This window comes from Brienomyrus brachyistius, chromosome 2, assembly GCF_023856365.1.
Source record: "Brienomyrus brachyistius isolate T26 chromosome 2, BBRACH_0.4, whole genome shotgun sequence".
In the NCBI taxonomy this organism is placed as follows: Eukaryota; Metazoa; Chordata; class Actinopteri; order Osteoglossiformes; family Mormyridae; genus Brienomyrus; species Brienomyrus brachyistius.
In genome coordinates this window covers 49,419,115-49,441,262 of record NC_064534.1, presented here as the reverse complement: position 1 = coordinate 49,441,262, position 22,148 = coordinate 49,419,115, and the positions used below count along the sequence as shown (strand labels likewise).

General features: G+C 42.4%; 3 protein-coding genes across 8 annotated transcripts in view; 2 read left to right on the top strand and 1 right to left on the bottom strand.

Annotated features, from left to right (window-relative positions):
- LOC125723210 (chemerin-like receptor 1) overlaps window positions 1-22,148 on the top strand; it is an 89,993-nt gene that overhangs the window by 6,869 nt on the left and 60,976 nt on the right. The gene's annotated exons all lie outside the window — the stretch shown is intronic.
- Window positions 523-21,829, bottom strand: LOC125723237 (chemerin-like receptor 2). 5 transcript variants are annotated; one of them, XR_007386841.1, is made up of 4 exons: window positions 21,615-21,829; window positions 5,533-6,562; window positions 4,778-4,851; window positions 523-4,683 (listed from the first exon to the last, which is right to left on the bottom strand). XR_007386841.1 is itself a non-coding variant. In XM_048999661.1 (3 exons), exon 2 carries the CDS (start codon window positions 6,548-6,550, stop codon window positions 5,564-5,566), a length of 987 nt encoding a protein of 328 aa, XP_048855618.1. In that variant the 5' UTR covers window positions 6,551-6,562; window positions 21,615-21,829; the 3' UTR covers window positions 523-4,851; window positions 5,533-5,563. The 5 variants fall into 5 exon arrangements, 4 of the variants coding, with proteins under 4 accessions (XP_048855618.1, XP_048855626.1, XP_048855612.1 ...); XM_048999661.1 differs by having other exon boundaries at window positions 523-4,851; XM_048999669.1 differs by lacking the exon at window positions 4,778-4,851.
- LOC125723270 (chemerin-like receptor 2) overlaps window positions 19,729-22,148 on the top strand; it is a 50,579-nt gene continuing 48,159 nt past the window's right edge. The window contains exon 1 of one of the 2 annotated variants that reach the window (XM_048999729.1): window positions 19,729-19,896. The gene's annotated coding sequence lies outside the window, so the exon portion shown is untranslated. Of the gene's footprint in view, window positions 19,897-20,833; window positions 21,415-22,148 lie in introns of those variants that run through there. The other variant, XM_048999721.1, reaches the window with a different exon arrangement.

Below are 22,148 nucleotides of genomic sequence, written 5' to 3'. Positions count from 1 at the left end.
CAGCAGCAGTCTTTTGAAGTAATTGAAGCTTATGGAGGGGAGAACATGGGGAGAACATGCAAACTCCGCATGCACATGGTTCCTTGGTGGAGACTAAGACTGTATTTCATCATTATTTTTTCAGAAAAATTTTCAAGTTCCTCAGAATTATACATATTTTAATATTTGCTTAATGGCTTAACTTCTGATGTACAGATTATTAATTTCCAAAAATACGATGAATGTCAATATTTTCAATAAGGCTCTATGAACAGAGGGCAATAAGAAAAGAGCAGGTATTCTATTATAAGTAGGGATGGTCTGCCATCCAGTCATCTCTGCAGCGTGACCTTAAGCAGTCTGGCAGACAGGCATGAGCTGAGTGTCGTCACCCTTAACAAGCACATTTGAAGGCTTTCAAGGCACGGTGGGCAGTACTCTGGCCTCACACATCCAAGGCTGTGTGTTTAATTCTGTCTCTGTATGTGCATGAAATTGGCATGATCTCACCATGTTTGTGCATGTTTCCTCACACACTACACATTTAAAATTCACTTTTTATTTTTATTTAACCACGAGTTACAAAGGTTACTTACAAATCGATCAGCTTAAAAAAGATTATTACATAAAACTAACACTTATTGTGCTTTTTAGAATGATCAAGTGTCATAGAGGTGTCATAGATTGCATTTTTTTCAGTGTTTTTTTATTGTTTTTTGGTATCTACATAGAAGGTATGTGAAATTTGTTTGGTCGAAAAATGTCCAGACACCTTATTTTGTGGCCCATAAATGGAACAGGCTGTTTTTTTGATTTTTCGGATCAATATGTTGAGCTTTGCTCTGATCGGCTGGTTTACAGTGTTGCACTGCAATGGCTCACATAGAAACAACATCTCTACAATTATGTGCCGTATAACTATAATTCGGTTAATGACAGACCAGACTTAAGACTGTTGTCCAATACGATTACAACAGAGCGGAAAAATTCTTATCGCCTGGTCACCTGGTACATGCTCATACAACTATAAAAAACTATGTTACTGGTTTATGTATATTTGCTACACCTGTCATTTCTATTATTATTTTGGAGTGTACTCTTTCTACTTTGCTACACGTAACTGTAATACGCTACACTCCAACCTAGGCACGTTAGCAGAATCATAACTTTTGTTTTTAGCATTGTAAAGAAAATTGCAATTTTGGGTTTTGTTTCGAAAAATGATTTTCCGGTGCTAGAATCATCATGCAGTTGATGGGTTATGTTTGACCTGGGTTATGTTTCCTGAAAGCACAGTTGCTAACAATGTGAGGAATTTACATACTGAATGGGAGCATTTAGGAAATGTACCCCTAAATTGGACTGACCTTCTAAGCCCATCAGTATTAAATAACCTTACATGAGTGGCTCTCAGTATATTTACAGTACTCGTATATTTTTTTCCTCACCAGGTGCACTTGTGGAAACTGTGATCCTCAAGTGAGGGGCACAAATATGTGTTGCAGGTTCTGCAGGTCCATTGGGCTTTAGTGTGGGCAGGTGTTTGTTACGTTTGGGGGCATAGTTAAGACTGTCTAGGATTTTTTAATAAGCCTGTTTTAATGCCTTTTTTCATATGTGGGATTTATATTTTAAAGAGGGAACAAGTGTTTGAGATTCACTGTTTGCCAGTTCCATGTACCAAACTCTCTTTGCTCAACTATGCTGGGGTAAAGTCAGATATTCATTCTATGTCACCAATGATTAAGGCATGATCATTCAAAAAAGTATCATTACAATATAAGATAGTGAGTCGGAACAGTTATTATTATTCATCACAAAGCCAAAAGGAAAAGTGTATTGAGGCAAACTTACCAAGAGCATTTACATCGACTCCGTGCTGGTTGAACTCACATTAAATGCACAAAGTTTGTTCTCTTAAATGTGATTTAACACATCACATTTCTCGCTCATATCTGTTTCATGAACATTCTTGAGTGTGAAGACCAACCACGGGTCACTTGTTGTTAGCTTTAAGTGTCAGGGTTACTAGAAAAAAATATAATGCATCTTACATCTATATAAATGACCTGAGTTATTTTAATGTAACATAAGGCCTGTACACTACTGAAGCAATATTTAATCATGATTATACAGTATGTAGATATTTAATAGTGAAATTTTCCAGGAAGCTAAAGCTGTAGATCCAGAGAATTTAATTACCTTTAAGATGACTGTCTGTGATTGATAAATACTTTAAAAGCAGTTATCTTTATCTGTATTATAGTTAGAATGTTTTAAAATGCTGTGTAAGTTATGGTAAAAAATTAGCCAGATGCAGTGGCATACCTACAGGTGCAAACACAAAAAAAAATTACCAACAAAAGCATGACCAGCTATATTCTTTATAAAAATTAATACCTCCGATAACACATTAAAAGATATCACTCTCAAATAACTGCATCAGGCACAATGTTCTTACAATAAAAGCATAAATGAGCTTAATATGCGGTATGATACAAATTTACAATGATAACGATGCTTGGAATAAACAATCTGCAATAAAGCTTAAATACACTGAATGTAGTCTGTAAACAAAATTCCACACCCACCTGCGCCAAACAAATCTTCTTTTTATGCTTTACTTATAACTAAGAACAAACCAAAATCATCACTGCAGTGTGACAATTACTAACACATTCAAGACAGCCTTATATAACAAGTACACTAGAGAAGGCACACAAAATAGATTGAGAGAAGAGATCGAGTGAGAAAAAGTGGGGACATGACTCATGTATAATAAAATATAAAAAAATGTAAAGAAATATTTTGCATACTTTTTTCTCATATACTTGAGACCAATAAAAAGTGTTTAACTCCTCCTGAAAAATGAAATCATTTTTACAAACTCTGAATAAAGAATTTCTCCAATAGAATCATATTGTTTGTTAGGAAAATCCATAAATAATATCATGAATAGAGAATATAGGAATATCTACCAGCCTAAATTTCAACCACCAAGAACATCCCAAAACTTTTGAATATAATTTTTTTTGTTTCATAGCCTTTTCTGCCTTGCATGTGGAAAATGCATTTTGAATTTGGATGGACTGTGCCTTTGATGCAGTGAAACCACATCTTGAGAGGCATCGCCACATCAGCATGGAGTATGACTGCCCCCTGTAAATAGTCTTCAACTTCTTGCCTCAGGGAGGAAAAGGCAGAACAGGAAGTCGGAGATCGCCGGGCTGAGATACCAGGTTATGTTGACAGTCTTGGCCATTTTCAGCCCAGCAATCCAGATGACAACACCATTCCCAAAAATCCCCAGTAAGCAGATGAAGAGTGACAATTATGCAGGAAAGGTCATTCCTGCAGGATCTGTGGTGAGTATAAACCATGTTGTGCTTTCAGAGGTGTCATTTTCATAGTCATTGGAATAGTTTTCCAAGTCAAACTGCTCCATACTGTAGGAAATGCTTTGTCTGCTTGTTTCCCTGAAAAAATAAATTACAAATTTATAAATTATTACAATTTACATCCTCACAATCTGCCACTTACTTGAAAGGGTAATATATGCCTTGTGGCCAGTAGTGTCTTAATGGTTAGGGAAGCACACTTGTAATTGAAAGATTACTGGTTCGAATCCCTGACCAGCAAGGCACCACTGAGGTACCCTGAGCAAGGCACCACCCCCAAGCACTGCTCCCCAGGCGCTGAATTAGCTGGGGAGTGCTCCGGGAGCATGGGGTGCTAGGCTTCCTTATAAGGAAGTTTGGTCCCCGTACGACCAGTGTCAGAGCTTGGTCCGCATTGTAAATCGGACTCCAGTGAGGGTTGGACTCCGCCAGGGCTGCCCTTTGTCACCGATTCTGTTTATAACTTTTATGGACAGAATTTCTAGGTGCAGCCAGGGCATTGAGGGTGTCCGGTTTGGTGACCTCAGGATTAGGTCTCTGCTTTTTGCAGATGATGTGGTTCTGTTGGCTTCATCGGACCGTGACCTTCGGCTCTCACTGGGACAGTTCACAGCCGAGTGTGAAGCGGCTGGGATGAGAATCAGCACCTCAAAATCCGAGACCATGGTCCTCAGCCGGAAAAGGGTAAAATGCTCTCTCCGGTTTGTGGTCCCTGCCCAAGTAGAGGAGTTTAAGTATCTTGGGGTCTTGTTCACTAGTGAGGGAAGGATGGAGCGGGAGATTGACAGGCGGACCAGTGCGGCATCAGCAGTGATGCGGGCACTGCATCGGTCTGTCATGGTGAAGAAGGAGCTGAGCCAGAAGGCGAAGCTCTTGATTTACCAGTCGATCTACGTTCCTACCCTCACCTATGGTCATGTGCTGTGGGTAGTGACAGAAAGAACAATGTCACAAATACAAGCGTCTGAAAAGGGTTTCCTCCGCAGGATGGCTGGGCTCTCCCTTAGAGATAGGGTGAGGAGCTCAGTCATTTGGGAGGGACTCAGAGTAGAACCGCTGCTCCTCCGCATTGAGAGGAGCCAGGTGCGGTGGCTCAGACATCTGTTTAGGACGCCTCCCTGGGGAGGTGTTCCAGGCATGTCCCACTGGGAGGAGGCCCCAGGGAAGACCCAGGACATGCTGGAGAGACTATGTCTCTCGGCTGGCCTGGGAACACCTTGAGATTCTCCCGGAGGAGCTGGACGAAGTGGCCAGGGAGAGGAAAGTCTGGGTTTCCCTGCTTAGATTGTTGCCCCAGCGACCCGACCTGGAAAAGAGAAGATGAACGGATGGATAGAGTTCATGTGTGCGTAAAAGGTAGGTGTCCCAATACTTTTGGCAATATAGTGTATCTTTGTTACTTCAGATGTACAGCTGATCAGCTCAGGCATCTCACTTCAGTTGAATTCTTAGTTCCATCCTGTTGACCTAGTGGCTGAGAAGACATTGTCTTTGATTTGGTGAATTGCATTTCTGCAGAGACTATATTTATTTCTTATCAGTATCATATTAGTTTCTTCATTGGTTTGCTTTGTGTGAAATTGATGTCCATTCATCTATCTTCTGCTTATCCTATCTAGAGTGTCGGAGGTCCAGAGACTATTCTGGAGTCAACGGGCACAAGGCAGGGAACAACCCAGGATGGGGCACCAACCTATTGCAGGGCACACTCACACACCATTCACTCACATAAGCACACCTATGGGGAATTTAGCGACTCCAATTAACTTTGGAATGTGAGTGTAAACCAGGGTACCCAGAGGGAACCCCACAACGATACAGGGAGAACAAACAGATATGTGAAGCAACAGTGCTAACCACTGCGCCACCATGACACCACTGCGCCACCATAACATCCTTGAAATGGATTTCAATATTTTTAATTATCACATCAAGTATTTCCATTGGTCTATTAGTAAGTAATATTTAAATTAGTATTTATTTTTATTGAACATTTACCCTTGCTATAATTAATAGTTATAAAGGAGCCATTTTATTGCTTTTGTTCACTATTTAGGTCTTAATAGAACTAAAAATTTACCATACACAACAGGTCTATAATCCACATATCGATAATGTATTTTTTTTAAAAAGGTTAAGAGATTGTAATACTTACCCTCACAGTGTCCAAATATTTCGGTATTGAATTATGGATCATTTTTATCGGCCATCTCTCTTAGCTCCGTTTCGGTTGTGGCATAATCATCAGTCATCCAGGGAAAGCAAAGGCTGTCACCGATAAAGATGTAGATGACGGGCTTGATACATCCGCTCATGGCTGCAAGTGCATTGCTAACAGGTACGATAATTGCGAAAATGGGAGAAATTTCTGTAGTTGAGTGGTGCTGCCAGAGTGGCAGACAGAGACAAGGCAGCCAGCACAGGCAGTGGCCAATGACCAGGGCCTTTGTGATGTGATAATTCACAGATGACTTAATTTGGAAACTGTTCTTCCTCAAGACCAATAAGCAATAGCAGATGGCTGCTGAAGCTACAGGAAGTATGAATCCAAAGATGAATCGCATGTACAGCACAACTCTTTTTCTCATTAGCCCCTCTGAGGTTACCAGCCCGGTGGTTTCATACTCATAATTGTCCATGCACACCTCCCCGTTATTCTTGTACTGAACTACCCTGTACACCAGGGATGGGCAGCTCAGGACAGCTGCAGCAAACCAAGAAATCAGTAACGTGAGTTTTGATGCATTAAACCTGCAGCTAATACAAGATAATCTGTTGAAGAACAGCTGCTCCAGGCTCATGAAGCTAAGAATGAAGGCCGTTGAATACATGGACATGAATGGCACAAATGAATTCAGCTTGCACAGTATCCACCCAAACCTCCAGGTGAAGTTTTCCCAGGCAGAGACAATGAGAAACGGCAGGAACAGGCAGAAGATCAGGTCTGAGATGGCCATGCCCAAGAGCCAGACGGCAGCTTCATAATTCCCAATTCTACGGAAAAGAGTGATGATGACCAGGATATTTAACGATACTCCCAAGAGAATGGTGATGCTGTACATCCCTGTGTACATGTATATTAAATTATTCATTTCTTGTGCTTCTGCATCTAATTTATCCGGAACAGCAGTTTCATTGTAGTCATAATCGAAGGTCTCGTTAAGGTCATCCATGATTTTCTTTTCCTAAAACAAAACCAATTAACATTAATTATTTAATTGAATTCATTGTCCAAAACTACTTTGAACTCTATAGAAGTGATTAAATTGTGTTGTTTTATAGCAACAACAATGCTACTACAAATAATACAATTACTTCTACTACCGCTACTATTACTACTACTACTACTAATAATAATAAAACACATAAAGTTACATAACGCAGGATGAAGGACAAGGGCAAATAAAATGGGTTTTATTACAATAGGGAACAGGCTAGAAAGCAACAGGACCATAAGGGGATCACAAACTGGGAGGAACAGACGAGCAAACAGGAGTGGCTACATTAATGACAGGACTGGGGAACACGGGACAGGAACAAGAGGTAAGACAAACGATCAACAGATGTGGCTCATTAGGGCCATGCTATGGAGGTAACAGGAGGGTCTTACAAATAACTTAAACTTTGTAAAATGTAACCTTTACAATGGTGTGCACAAGTCTGGAATCATTTTTCAACTTTCTGACCGTTTACTTTAATTTCTTCAATACACCAGTAGATTTGTCTGTGTAACACATTATAAGGGATATATTTAGCTATTAGAATCAAGTTCTTCAAGATCACTTCTTTCTAATTTTACAGTTTTGTTGATACTGGAATATCGCTACTATGACTTCAATGGATCCTGTGCCAAAACTAGACCGAGATTGATTAGAAATAGCGCGTGCTGATTGAACAACAAGAAGCTACTTTCATCAGCCCATCACAGTACAGACGTCTAGATAACAGGGCAGCAATGAAAATCCTTGGGCTTTTTAGGTTTCATACAGTTTCTGCATTGACAATGAATAAGACTCGGAGTCTGACGCTGGTGGATCGTGTTTGTGTGTCAATGATTAGCGAGGAAGGATTTTCATGCCAAAAGATTGCAAAGTCAGCTGCAGTCACAGCGCGATTGTAAAGGTTGTACAAAAGAAGAAAACAATGGGATCAGTGGTAGACAAGCTTCAGTCTGGTTGCTCATGTGCATCAACATCACACCAGGACCATGTACTTCGATGTGTTTCATTGAGCAATGGCAAGTTAACCTCACCTCAGCTACTGCGTGATCAGCTGTCATGTCAGTGTCAGCTTATGAACAGTTTGCTGCTAGTGCCTGCAGTTTATAAGTTGTTCATAAGTCACAAAATTAGAGGCAAGTCTCAAGTCTGACTTATAGTCAGAGTCAAGTCTCAATTCACTAACATGGTTCCAATTTGACATTATTATCAAAAATGTAACCACCTCTTTGCTCTATTCTATTAGTAACGGATGTGACTAAATGGGAATCACCACTTCAACAATTTTGTAAGAACCTAATCACTTTTATAATGTACATCTTAAAACGAATTATTTCTCAAAAATAACATTATGATGAAAACATCTCTTGAGCAGAACAAGTAAACTTTAATTATTGTGAACGTTTACAAACATAGTCTAAATAGGGTCCAATCCTGGCAACAAGAATCAACTATGTACACTCACACACACACACACACACACACACACACACACACACACACACACACACACACACACACACACACACCAGAAACCATTCCCGATATAATTAACAAAAAAGAAGCTTCCTGTATATCTGGCAGAACAAACAGACCTCAGCTACGTTAAAGTGATGTGATTGGCTAATGAACGAGTATAACAAGGGGTGGCATGGTGGTGCAGTGGTTAGCCGGGTTCAAGTCTCCACCTGGGTCACATGTGTGCAGAGTTTGCATGTTCTCCCCATGTTGTCGTGGGGTTTCCTCCGGGTACTCCGGTTTCCCCCCACAGTCCAAAAACATGCTGAGACTAACCGCCTTCGGGGCCTCCCCTAGATCATAGAAAGCCCTCCCCCCAGCCATAAGAAGCCCCTTTCCATATACTGAATACACACAAAGTTACAGTAATACAATTCCTCCCAAGCTTTTGACAGCTAGAATGTACAGTCGAACCTAGTTACTACGTACAAGACGGGATATCAAAAACATGTACGTTATAAGCATAGAACGTTGTAACCACTTAGTGCACGATGGATGAAAGAACTCACGAAATATCCATGTAAATGATAAAACTTTAATAGAACAGACCCTTAAATTGACTACAAGACAAACGAACACATTATTACGTGTTAAATAATTCAACAAAGCTCATTTGGATCCTTGAAATTTTCCTTACATTACTCACGATTACTTAGTGCCGGCCGACGATAAACGGCAACGAAAATACACGACGGCTGGTCAAAATTGACTTTTAAAATAAACATTCGCATCCAAATTGGCAAAATATTAATGAAATATTGGTCAAATTAAATCATAAAATCCTTTACTTCCATTATTATTCTGAATTCACAATTACCGGCATGACCGGTATTTCACAAGGTTTAATAAACAAAGAATACGCACACAACACTTAACAATCCATTACTACGCAGTCCAGTAACGATCGGTCGAGGCAACTCATTTAACGCGGGAAGTTTGAATTTTACTTTAAATATAGAGAGTCTATGCCTTGAAAAAGTCTGTTACTTTTGTTTGCTTGGTAGCTTTCTCAACAATTCTTCCAAGCACAGTGTCCTCCACTTTTTTCTCTAGAAATTTGGATGTTGTATCGAAGTTTACGCTGTAAGGGTGTACGCTGTAAACAATGGCTGCTATTGGAATAATACATATGCTAAAAACGGGAATTAGAAACGTGTACGTTGAAAAGGTTGTATCCGGGGTACGTAATAACGAGGTTCGACTGTATTACTTTTTTAAATTGTGACTTGCAATTTTATATATCTGTCATTTTTGTTGTACATTCTTATTATGGTGGGTGTATGGTGTAATTTTGTTTTGTAAAAATCTGTAAAATCCCTACAACAAACTTAAAATATAATACATAGTAATGTTTTGAAGTGAAACTAAGCTGTTCCTTTTGTATTTAATGGTTTTCCGTTTGAGGAATTTGCAAAAAACTGCAGTGCATGATGGGTAGGATCTAAAGGCTGCCTAACGTCCTCACTCGTGTGACGACATACATCAAGACTAGGAAGGTGTATGGCTGGTTGCGTTTGTTGGTCCAGAAAGTAATTCAGCATGTTTAAAAGTAAAAGTAAAAATATGTGGTTGTATAAATAAATGCGTTAAAGTAGGTTAATGATTGTGTGCTGTCTAAATTGGATAAAATTTAGGCTACATGACATTTGAATGGGTTATACCCGGATGCAAACGACTGAGAATGAGAGAGGTGGTGCGTGTACACTAATTAACCTATAGCCATGCCCGAGCCACCTCATCTGGCTCCTCTCGATGCGGAGGAGCAGCGGCTCTACTCTGAGTCCCTCCCGAATGACTGAGCTCCTCACCCTATCTCTAAGGGAGAGCCCAGCCACCCTGCGGAGGAAACTCATTTCGGCCGCTTGTACCCGCGATCTCGTTCTTTCGGTCATTACCCATAGCTCATGACCATAGGTGAGGGTAGGAACGTAGATCGACTGGTAAATCGAGAGCTTCGCATTTTGGCTCAGCTCTCTCTTCACCATGACAGACCGATGCAGCGCCTGCATGACTGCTGACGCCGCACCGATCCGCCTGTCGATCTCCTGCTCCATCATTCCCCCACTCGTGAACAAGATCCCGAGATACTTAAACTCCTCCACTTGGGGGAGGACCCCATCCCCAACCCGGAGAGAGCATTCTACCCTTTTCCGGCTGAGAACCATGGTCTCGGATTTGGAGGTGCTGATTCTCATCCCATCCGCTTCACACTCGGCTGTGAACTGCTCCAGTGAGAGCCGAAGGTCACGGTCCAATGAAGCCAACAGAACCACATCATCTGCAAAAAGCAGAGACCTAAATCCTGAGGTCACCGAACCCGACACCCTCAACGCCCTGGCTGCACCTAGACATTCTGTCCATAAAAACTAAGAACAGAATCGGTGACAAAGGACAGCCCTGACGGAGTCCAACCCTCACCGGAAACGAGTCCGACTTATTACCGCCCATGCAGACCAGGCTCTGGCACCGGTAATACAGGGACTGAATCGCCCTTATAAGGAATCTCGGCAACCCATACTCCCGGAGCACCCCCCACAGGACTCCCCGAGAGACATGGTCGAATGCCTTCACCAAGTCCACAAAACACATGTAGACTGGTTGGGCAAACTCCCATGAACCTTCCAAAACCCTGTGGAGAGTATAGAGCTGGTCCACTGTTCCACGGCCAGGGCGAAAACCACACTGTTCCTCCTGAATCCGAGGTTCAACAATCTGGCGGACCCTCCTTTCCAGGACCCCCGAATAGACCTTGCCAGGGAGGCTGAGGAGTGTGATCCCCCTGTAGTTGGAGCACACCCTCCAGTCCCCCTTCTTAAAGAGGGGGACCACCACCCCGGTCTGCCAATCCAGATGCACTGCCCCCGATGTCCACGCGATGCTGCAGATGCGTGTCAACCAGGACAGCCCCACAGCATCCAGAGCCTTGAGGAACTCTGGGCGAATCTCGTCCACCCCTGGGGCCCGGACACCGAGGAGCTTTTTGACCACCTCAGCGACCTCCACCCCCGAGATAGGCGAGTCCACCCCCAAGTCCCCACACTCTGCTTCCATATCGGAAGGCGTGTCGGTGGGATTGAGGAGGTCTTCGAAGTACTCCCTCCACCGACCCAAAACGTCCCGAGCTGAGGTCAGCAGCGCACCATCCCCACCATAAATAGTGTTGATGCTGCACCGCTTTCCCGCCCCGGAGCCGCCGGATGGTGGACCAGAATCTCCTCGAAGCCGTCCGGAAGTCGTTCTCCATGGCCTCACCAAACTCCTCCCACACCCGAGTTTTTGCCTCAGCGACCACCAAAGCCACATCCCGCTTGGCCTGCCGGTAGCCGTCAGCTGCGTCTGGAGTCCCACAGGCCAGAAAGACCCGATAAGACTCCTTCTTCAGCTTGACAGCATCCCTTACCACCGGTGTCCACCAGCGAGTTCGGGGATTGCCGCCGTGACAGGCACCGACCACCTTACGGCCGCAGCTCCGGTCAGCCACCTCCACAATGGAGGCACGGAACATGGCCCATTCGGACTCAATGTCCCCTGCCTCCCCCGGGATATGGGAGAAGTTCTGCTGGAGGTAGGAGTTGAAACTCTCCCTGACAGGGGATTCCGCCAGACGTTCCCAGCAGACCCTCACTATATGCTTGGGCCTGCCAGGCCTGGCCGGCTTCCTCCCCCACCAGCGGAGCCAACCCACCACCAGGTAGTGATCGGTTGACAGCTCCGCCCCTCTCTTCACCCGAGTGTCAAAAACATGCGGCCGCAAGTCCGACGACACGACTACAAAGTCGATCATCGAACTGCGGCCTAGGGTGTCCTGGTGCCAAGTGCACATATGGACACCCTTATGCTTGAACATGGTGTTCATTATGGACAGTCCGTGACGAGCACAGAAGTCCAATAACAAAACACCACTCGGGTTCAGATCGGGGGGGCCGTTCCTCCCAATCACGCCCCTCCAGGTCTCACTGTCATTGCCCACGTGAGCATTGAAGTCCCCCAGCAGAACAAGGGAGGCCCCAGGAGGAGCGCTCTCCAACACCCCTTCCAAGGACTCCAAAAAGGGTGGGTATTCTGAACTGCCGTTTGGCGCATAAGCTCAAACAACAGTCAGGACCCGTCCCCCCACCCGAAGGCGGAGGGAGGCTACCCTCTCGTCCACCACGGTAAACCCCAATGTACAGGCACCCAGCCTGGGGGCAATAAGTATGCCCACGCCCGCTCGGCGCCTCTCCCCGCGGGCAACTCCAGAGTGGAAAAGGGTCCAACCCCCCTCAAGGAGACTGGTTCTAGAGCCCAAGCCGTGCGTCGAGGTGAGTCCGACTATATCTAGCCGGAACTTCACAACTTCGCGCACCAGCTCAGGCTCTTTCCCCATCAGAGAGGTGACATTCCATGTCCCTAGAGCTAGCTTCTGCAGCTGAGGATCGGACCGCCAAGGTCCCCGCCTTTGGCCGCCGCCCAGATCACCTCGCACCCGACCCCTATGGCCCCTCCCATGGGTGGTGAGCCCATTGGAGGGGGGACCCACGTGCCTTGTTCGGGCTGCGCCCGACCAGGCCCCATGGTTTTATAAAACCTTAACAAAAAAACGTATTCACCCAATTATCTACTATTCATTATATACAATGCAACTGAAAGAAAGAAAAACCCATACTCACACAAAATTATAAAAATAATGATAATAATAATAATCAGGGGTGGACTGGTAGACCCAGCTGCCCCCTCCACCCTCAAATCTTCACATACAGACACTCCTCTACTTGCGAACGAGATACGTTCCGAACGCTTGTTTATAACTTGAAATGTTCGTAAGTCATTATTCACCAATATTTTAAGGGTATACGCAAGTTCAAAGACCTATGATGCTATGCTGTTGCATGGCAGGAGTAGCGGTGAGAAGTCGTGCTAGGCGGAATTGACGCACAGAAAAAATAATTGATGTTGCGGGCTGGAAACGGGAGCCTAATGAACACAGTTTGGACGTATAGTCCTCTTCGTTCATATGTCTGAAAGTTCATAAATAGAGGAGCGTCTGTATATGCAAAACATTTGTGTGGATTAAGACACTGACATTGTGCAGGCTCCTGAAATGCTACTTTTATACCTCTCATTTTCAAGTATACAATCTCATCATCAGATCACAGAGTCCACAGAAAGTTCACAAAGTTGAAAAAAGTAAATAGGTAAAATTAAGGAACTGTACACTTACCCTGTTGGCTGCTTTTACACCAGAAAACTAATCATAAATAACAAAACCGTTAGCTTCAAATAACATATTCTTTTAAAGGTTTAAACTAGATTTTACATTGGGGTTTCACACACATTAATTGACATATACAATACTGATAAATGAATAAAATAAACCCTTTGTTGAAAACCTCGATGAAGCTGAGGAGCGATGAAAAAAAGAAAGGAAAAAAACCTGACTCTTTGCCTGAGTTAGAAAAAAACTACTTAAAATTCCAAAGTCCAAGTCTCTTGAGCTTGTGGTGTGCTGATGCAGGGCCAATGATTACAGGATTTCTGGGAAAGGCTGCCTTCTTCCTCGTAGCCAGCATGTCTGATCCCAACATGTCACTATTGCCAGATTTGCAATCCGAAAGGCTTTACCTGCATACTATATGAGCTTGTAGCTCATTTGCATTGACCATTTATGTTTAATTGTGGGTGGTAGCCCAGGCAGGATCTCATGCTTGTACACGCATGCACATTTACAAGATTGTTCCAGCATTACTGTTGTACACTAGGTTTGATAAATCAGTATTTTTTCCATGCGTAGGTTTTTTTCACAATGTAATTTATGCAAAGTTTGACAAATGAGGCCCCTGGTTCGGGATATCCTGGGAAGTCTGGGAAGCAGCTCATATTTACCTGACCCGAAACACAATGGCACAAAGTGGATGTTGACCGTTATCGCCATCCCATGCCACTCCTCCACCCTGGACAATGGGTATGGCTGTCAACTGGGGAAGAGAGGTTAACCCTCTGGGGTCGAGTGCGTCGTGGGCAACACAGCGTACTTTTCGTGTCTATTTCAGTTTATATCTCGCTGAAATCTTCATGTAGAATCATGAAAAAAACACTGACTAAATGCGTAAACTGTCTTCTTTTCAATACATCAATTGTTGGAAATATTACAGTTTTTAAAATTAAGTTAAATCGGCAAAAAATTAAACCATGTCACCTTTGTTTGTTTTACCTGCATCAGGGGCGTGTAGTGCCGCCCTCACCTGAAGATCCCTATTCGCATTATAAATAGCCGCATTACTGCGTATGGTAATTTGATGTACAATGCAACGGTGAAACGCGATCCAGATACATCCCCATCAGTGCCATAAAAGGGGGGGAGGTGTGAAGGTGTGAATGGCTAATGCATACACATGAAAGTTGCTACATATTCAATGAAAGAAGCTCAGACATAGTGACATGAGTTAGGTTTTACTTATTTATTTATCAAACTGAATGTTGTAACTACAACATTTCGTCATCTTCATGTACCCAAGACTTTGGTGATCAGATATCTGGGATCAAAACAAACTGCCACCATTGCTTACTATGTACTTTTATAATGTTTCTGCAAGTGTTCCAAACTGCATTTTGCAATGTCTATACTTTGATGTCAAATTACAAACTTCACATAAATCTGACATATTTACAAAGTACACTAAGATTAAGATGAGTTTCATACCAAAAATATATAAGAAATATTTTTTTGCCATGAATTAAGTTTATGATATTGAATGAAATGTGTGACCATGCCCCAGTCAATGAAAGTGTGTTCCCTACCCCTAGACCCCAGAGGGTTAATAGGCACTTAGGGTAGAGCTTAATGGGGACTGTGATGATATCACAGATGGGGGCGTTTGACTGACAGCTTCTGGGGGGTAGACAGGTACTCTGACAGTGTTTCCTATAACCACCCTGAAACAGCGGATGCAATGATCCACCAACAAAGACATCAAAACAACCTATTTAAAAAAAACCCCACAAGGTGAAAAAACAGATCACAAGCCACCCACCAAGAGCCCCAAACTCCTTTCTTTAAAAGAATAAAAATACATTTAATGTTGCTCCTGACTTGTCGATCTTTTCATGTTAGAGATGAAAAGGGCCAGACAGCTAAAAGTGTTATGGGGTAAAAAACATTAGTCGTGTTTGTTAATGTGTTATTTTAAATCACCACAAATGCGATACTTCATAGCAATAAAAAACTTAGCCATCAAGTTTTTATTGGTGAATTTAAACGGTTTAACTTTGTTTTACATAGCTTAGTCAAAGTTAGCTCAAGTATTCCACAAGGTTAGAAACGACAAGATGGTGCTAGGAGAGACCGGACGGTGGGACCGCTAACACTCACAGCGAGAGGTTGTGTCCACGTTAGCTAAATGTATCCTGCTGACAGTGTTTCCTACGACCACGTCCTGAAACACCAGATGCAATGTTCCCCTGTGAGATACTGACTTTGTAACACCGTGCCTGTGAGTTCCTCGTTTGGGAGTGTTTCCTGGGCTGAACGGTTGTATGAACAGAAAGTTCCGTTTTCACAATCATTTGTCTGATATTTTGGTGGATTTGTCTGACCCTCCTAAAGAATAAGACCAGACATGTCTGAAAGACAGAGATAGTGTAGTTTTGATGGTGACAGGGGATCTAAAAGGATGCATATTAATCTCAATCTGAGAGATATCAAGCTCTGTCTCCCCTCGAGGAAGCTATCTCCCAGGAACACTGACCCCTTCAGGGTTCTCCAGTGTTCCCCAACCTCTCCTCAGCAATGCCTCCTCCTTCATTGGAGATAGATGGCGTGCCAGTGTATATGGTCTGTACACTCCTGGGCTCCAGGTACTGGAATGGGCAAATGCAGTACCTCATTGACTGAGAAGCACTCATCTTGACTTACACTTGAAGTAGACTTATTATTAATGACCTGTAAAGCTGCAAAGTCTATCGCTGCCATTGATATTGTGAAGACCAGTACAAACGCAAGAGGCAGACCCTGAAGTGCAGTAGCCAATCGTTTTATTTACGGAACCCAGAGCAGCCAAAACCAGAAGGGAGATCCAAAAGAATAGTTGATGCACAGGCAGAAGTCGAGCACCAGGAAGGTCAATCCTACACGAACAGATGAGACGTGGGTACGACGAGGAATAAGGGGCAGCATCTTTAGGGCAGCAGTGCAGGACAGAGCAGGAGGGCAGGTCAGGCGGGATCAGGCAGGTCGGAGAGAGGCGAGGAGCAGGCAAGGCAGATGTAACAGCAGGGCAGGACACAGCAGGCAGGGTAAGCAGGGGAGACAGGAGACAGGCAAAACGCTCAGTAAGGCTCATTAGGAAATGCTAATAATAATGCTAATAACGGTGGGCTCCATGCCCATTCAATGCTTCGCCACAACCCCCAAACCCCCCCCCCCCCCCCCCCAATCATATCCTTGCCTTTGGGCTGGGCGGTATATTGAGTACATATATTTTGAAATGTGATATAAGATGACACAATACCTTTTATACTGATACACTTTTATTGCGCTTAGTGCTTTATTAAAGATTTTAATAGAAATCAATACTATTCCTTCCTGGTTGTAAATTATGCTAGAGCTTTGGTTATGATGTCACACAGAATCCACGGCTAAAACCAAACAATTACTGTAAGTTAGCATCTCATGGTGAAGTTGATAGAGGGGCAATTAAAAATATCATGATTTGCAGTATTTGTTTCACAATAAGCCCTTCACACTTCACACAAATGTGACCATTTGTCAAATAATACTTGGCCACACACAACCTCAGTCTGCTAGCCAGAACAATAACATAAAAATCCATTTATTACCAATTTCTAATTGGTAGAACAATCTACTGTACTGTAGCCTACTGTATACCTTGCTTGATAAATTACCTTAGTATTTTCTATCAAGCCCTTTTTATACAATCTACAAACCTTCTAAATTATGCCCCTGTGGCTGCTGTATCCACTAGTAGCTCTACAGGCTTTCCAACCTTTCTTAGCTGGCTAAGAGATTTTCAATTCAAGACACGTCTGCACACACATTTACAAATATATGAGTTTTATTACCTTGTACATAGCCTGTATGTAGGTCATTTTAAGTTTATAATGGAACAATATAGAATTGTTGTTAGATTTCTTGTGTAAGTATGAGAGTCTGAAAGCCTGAATGTCATGCCAGATGCACGAGAGTTGGCAACCCCGAGCACTATATTTCGTACCCATTATTAAAAATGCAAAATTAGTGGCACTGTTTAAAAGTTACAGCAAGAAACGTGACATTCCATCGTCTCAAATTAAGGTAGCAACACATGAGTGAGGCTGCTTGCTAAGTGAAAGTTGTACCCAAGCATTAACTATTAAAATTAAAGATATAGTGTGTACGTACACTAACAAATATTATGTATCACTAATATTTATATATTACATGATTTTATGCAATCTGAATCAGGTTTTTGGCTTACATGTCCTTGCGCTCTTTCAGCAAGCTCCAAAAATACTCCAGTTTAATCCAGTTTCACCTATAGTTTTAATCATAAAAGGAATGGGAATCCATCTTGTAAATTATGCTGACTAGATCTTGTGTTTCACTATATTTTTTCACTGCCGAAACCGCAAATGTCACATGCGCTAATGTCAAGGGGTTACTGTATTTCATCGATGAGAAACTGTAATTAAAGCCCTTTCCTGGAGGGTAAAAAGCATCAGGGTTGCCAGCTGTCACCCATCTGGCGTGCAGTGTCATCTCTACATTAGGGGGCGGTGTTGAGCAGTGCACAACGTGATCAGCAATTCAGTCTATGTATTTTTCCTCACAACGAAGTAATATTGTTGTGCATTTATTACATATGACACAGCATTGTCATTCACTCCAAATATCTTGCTATATCTGTTGCATGAAAGTCAGGACTGCTCTTAATAGTCTTCCTTTGGTGTGCATGGGGCCGTTCCAGCAGCGTTTAAGCAAGTGAGCATCTGTTAACTTTATGCATAAGTTCAACACGCTGTGGGGCTTGATCAGGATGGCCCCCTGCTGATAATAGGCAATAAATGTAAAGCTAATCGATCTGACTTACGTCAAGGTGTTGTCATTGATCTTTTCAACCAACATCGATGTTATGTTAGCCTCCCCTCATTATCACGGTATTCTACCTTATGGCATTCATTCAGGGGCGGCATGGTCGTGCAGTGGTTAGCACTGTTACCTCACACCTCTGGGACCCGGGTTAGAGTCTCCGCCTGGGTTACATGTGTCTGGAGTTTGCATGTTCTCCCCATGTCGTCGTGGGGTTTCCTCCGGGTACTCCGGTTTCCCCCCACAGCCCAAAAACATGCTGAGGCTAATTGGAGTTGCTAAATTGCCTGTAGGTGTGCGTGTGAGAGTGAATGGTGTGTGAGTGTGCGCTGTGATGGGCTGGCCCCCCATCCTGGGTTGTTCCCTGCCTCGTACCCATTGCTTCAGGGATAGGCTCCGGACCCCCCGCGACCCAGTAGGATAAGCGGTTTGGAAAATGGATGGATTGATGGTATTCATTCACTTCTTGATAACTGTTCCCTTCCTTAATTTCATCCAATATTTTTTTTCTGCCTTCCTTTTTCTTTTTCCTTTTCTTTCCTCTATCCCATCTTTCAGCAATCCCTCCCCTCTCAAAATTTCTCTCACCCACTTTCTCTACCTCTTCTTTATTTCATTGATCTTTCATCCCCTACCATATTTAACACTTCCTCATTTGTCCTATTCATCCAACTTACTTTTTCTAATCTACACCAAACCTACATCTCAAAAGCTTCCGTTTTTTTAATATCTCCACCTCTTAAAGTCCAAGATTCACAGCCATACAAGAGTACAGTCCAAACCAAAGCTTTTACCAACCTGTTTCTAATATCTTTATCAAGGCCCCTTGTCATCGACTCCCCTCGTTTCATGAAAGCCTCCTTTGCTAATGCCATCCTAGTTCTTTCATACGTCTTCCATCCCAAGTTAGAACACATCCCAAATAAGGAAACTGCTCCACCTCTTCCAGTGTTTCCCCTTCCATCCTTACTTTTGCTTTTTCCTTTTAGTAAATCATAGTCTTTTTTATGATCATTTGCATCCCAAACTCCCCTGCTTTATCATTTAAAGAACTAACATCTGTAGACCTTTTTTTCGCTTACAAGAGCTTTATCATCTGCAAAACTGACTGACTGTCATCTTCCTCTTACCTTCACTCCATTAATTTCTTCCTATGCTTGTGTTACCGTTTCTTCAGCATATATATTAAAAGGTGCTGGAGATAAAGCACGACCCTGTCTTACTCCCTTTCCTATCAATGCCTAGTCTGAATTTCCTTCAGCCATGCTTACTTTGAACAATCTGATTTAGATACAAGTTTAAAACGAGGCACGTATCTTTCCAGGTTATACCAATATCCTTTAATATTTCCGTAAATTTGCAGTTCAAAGTCTATAAAGCAGGCAAAAACATCTTTTTTAAATTCAATATTCCATTCTATTAATACCCTCATCACTCCAATTACCTCCCTTGTCCTTTTACCTCTCAGGAAGCCACACCGATCTTCATTAATATGCCTCTTTACTTTAGCTTCTAATCTTCTACCCAAACGCCTTAGAATAACTTTTGCTGCATGTGATATTAAGACACGACTAGCAGGGTAATAAAATAACTTAAGTGTACAAATTATTCAAAGTTAGATTTAGCAGTTTGCCATTAGTAAAAAAAAAAAAAAAGATTAAAATTTGTCCAGATGACAGATCGTCATGCAACTTTTCTTTTCAAGCAGTGAACGTCACTGGTGAGTCTATTTTACATTATTGCAAGGTTGGTTTGACTGTAAGTTAAGGATCTTAAACCACTGGATTACCCTGCTCTAAAATGTTCCTTTGGGTGTGTTATAATAAGGATTTAAGCTTGGATTTGTAATTCGATATGGTAAAAGAAGGTAATATGCCAGTTCAGTGAGCTCATATGGTATTGTAGCGTTTTCTGGGTTTTCGCCACCAGGGAGTAATGGAGATAGTCGAGAAACTTTGCTCAACAGGAGAGAAGTCTCTGAGCTTTATTCCATCAGCAAAGAATAGAATAAAAGCACAGCAAAGGCAAGCAAAGGGCTAACTCTACCACAAGCTTACTTGCTCGCTCTCCCTTCTACACACAAAAACCCTGCCCGTCCACGGTAGCCTGTGTGTGTTTACAGAAAAACCACCCAAACACATTTCCAAACACGCCAGAACCCAATTACATTAACAAATACTAACAACTCCCCCCCCCCCAAACAACACAAACAACAACAGGAATCACAGATAAACAGATTCTCCCCCTCGGTGGGAGCAGTGCATTATGGGTGCCGCCGCCCCCTACAGTCCAACTCCGTTACAGTATTATTGTTAATGCCTCTCATATCTCCGTCTCAATTTCCGCCCTTTTTTTTTTACTGCTGCCCGTTACATTAATGCGTGCTTGCGATTTAATTAATCAGGTACATTTGTATTAGGATTCACTGCGCAAGTAATGTGCATGTTAGTGTTTATTGTGCACCACCAGGCGCTCTGCACCAGAGACGCCACTGTTGGCGTGACACGCACGCAGTCATACTCTCACGCAAGAAATCTTATGGCAGATCTATATTAAAATCTAAATCTGAAATTAGATACATCAAAAACTTTGGAGCAGTTTGCAAACCCTACAGACTATTTACAAGGTAGTCAAACTCTTGCATACTTATAAATGCGTGTGCAGACTTGTCTCAAATTGAAAAATCTCACTGACCAAACTTGGCAACATACGCTCTGTAACCGGAGTAAAGTTAGCAGTGGCCTCGATATTTGCCAGAAATTCGCACATCTTCTTTGTATTTACTCTATTAAAACATTAGGAAAACAAGAAATCTCCACATTCACAAATTCGTGTGTCTTAAATCACATGCACGAGTTGGATTTTCAATTACTTCATCCAACAAATTGTGAAAATGCAAAATAATACACAACAGGAGCGGCATTAACGCGTTCGCTTGGATTCTGACAGTGTACGACGTAGGAGATTCTACATTTTCGCTTGTGGTCAAACAGCACAAGAAAACGTACACCTATCCTGTACTTTGGCACTTGTGAAATCTGTAGAAAATTTGTGAAATTAACTTATATACAAGTTTATGTTATGAAGAATCGAATTGCATCTGCAGCGACATATGAAAATGTCGGAGCTAGACACAACAGGCAGTTCAATTTGAGTCCTGTACAATACTACCATGGCGGTGCGTGTGCACTAAAACTGGGATTTAAAAAATCGATCTCCTGGCCCTTTCCGTGGATGTGTGAGTATTATACAATCGGCTTTATTGCACTTTGCTGGATTATCTTCCAAAACCTATAATATTTTGCATGAAACGATCACCAAACAGAAAGCTTTCAAAACCCATATTGCATTATAAATTTTCTGCTAACATGTTTATATTTACATTACACACATAACACAAACAGCTGTTTCCATTAAACGATCTGAAAAGAAACTTACCGTCAATCAAACGCTTTAAAATATTAAAATATGCTATATATTGTATTATTTGGTTGCAATTATTATGCTATCCAAAATCTGAAAATTAAGTTGCGGTCCAAACTGAATCTTCTCTGCTTTAAATCGTCTATGTTAATCTTTTATAATAGATGTAAAGGTTGGGCATGTAGTTTAACAGGGAGAAGAGAAACTGTAATTTGAGCCGAAGGCGTATTTATCGCGGAGTGAGAGTACATGGGGGGAAACGACACCATCTGTACTGGTTGTTTACTTCTAGTTCATTACCCATCCATCTATCCATCCATCCATCCATCCATCCATCCATCTAACTATAGCATTACCTTGGGCTTACTACTGGTTTAGGTTAAGTTTGATGTTAGTGTAATACCTGCATACCTGAAGAGATTCGTACTGATGCTCTGAAATACCACCAGGCTCCATTGAAAACCGTTTGCCATGTTGCCATCTATTTGCTGGTCTTCATATAATGTTGGAGCAACAAGCTTGTTGTCACAAGACATAAAGATTTCAATT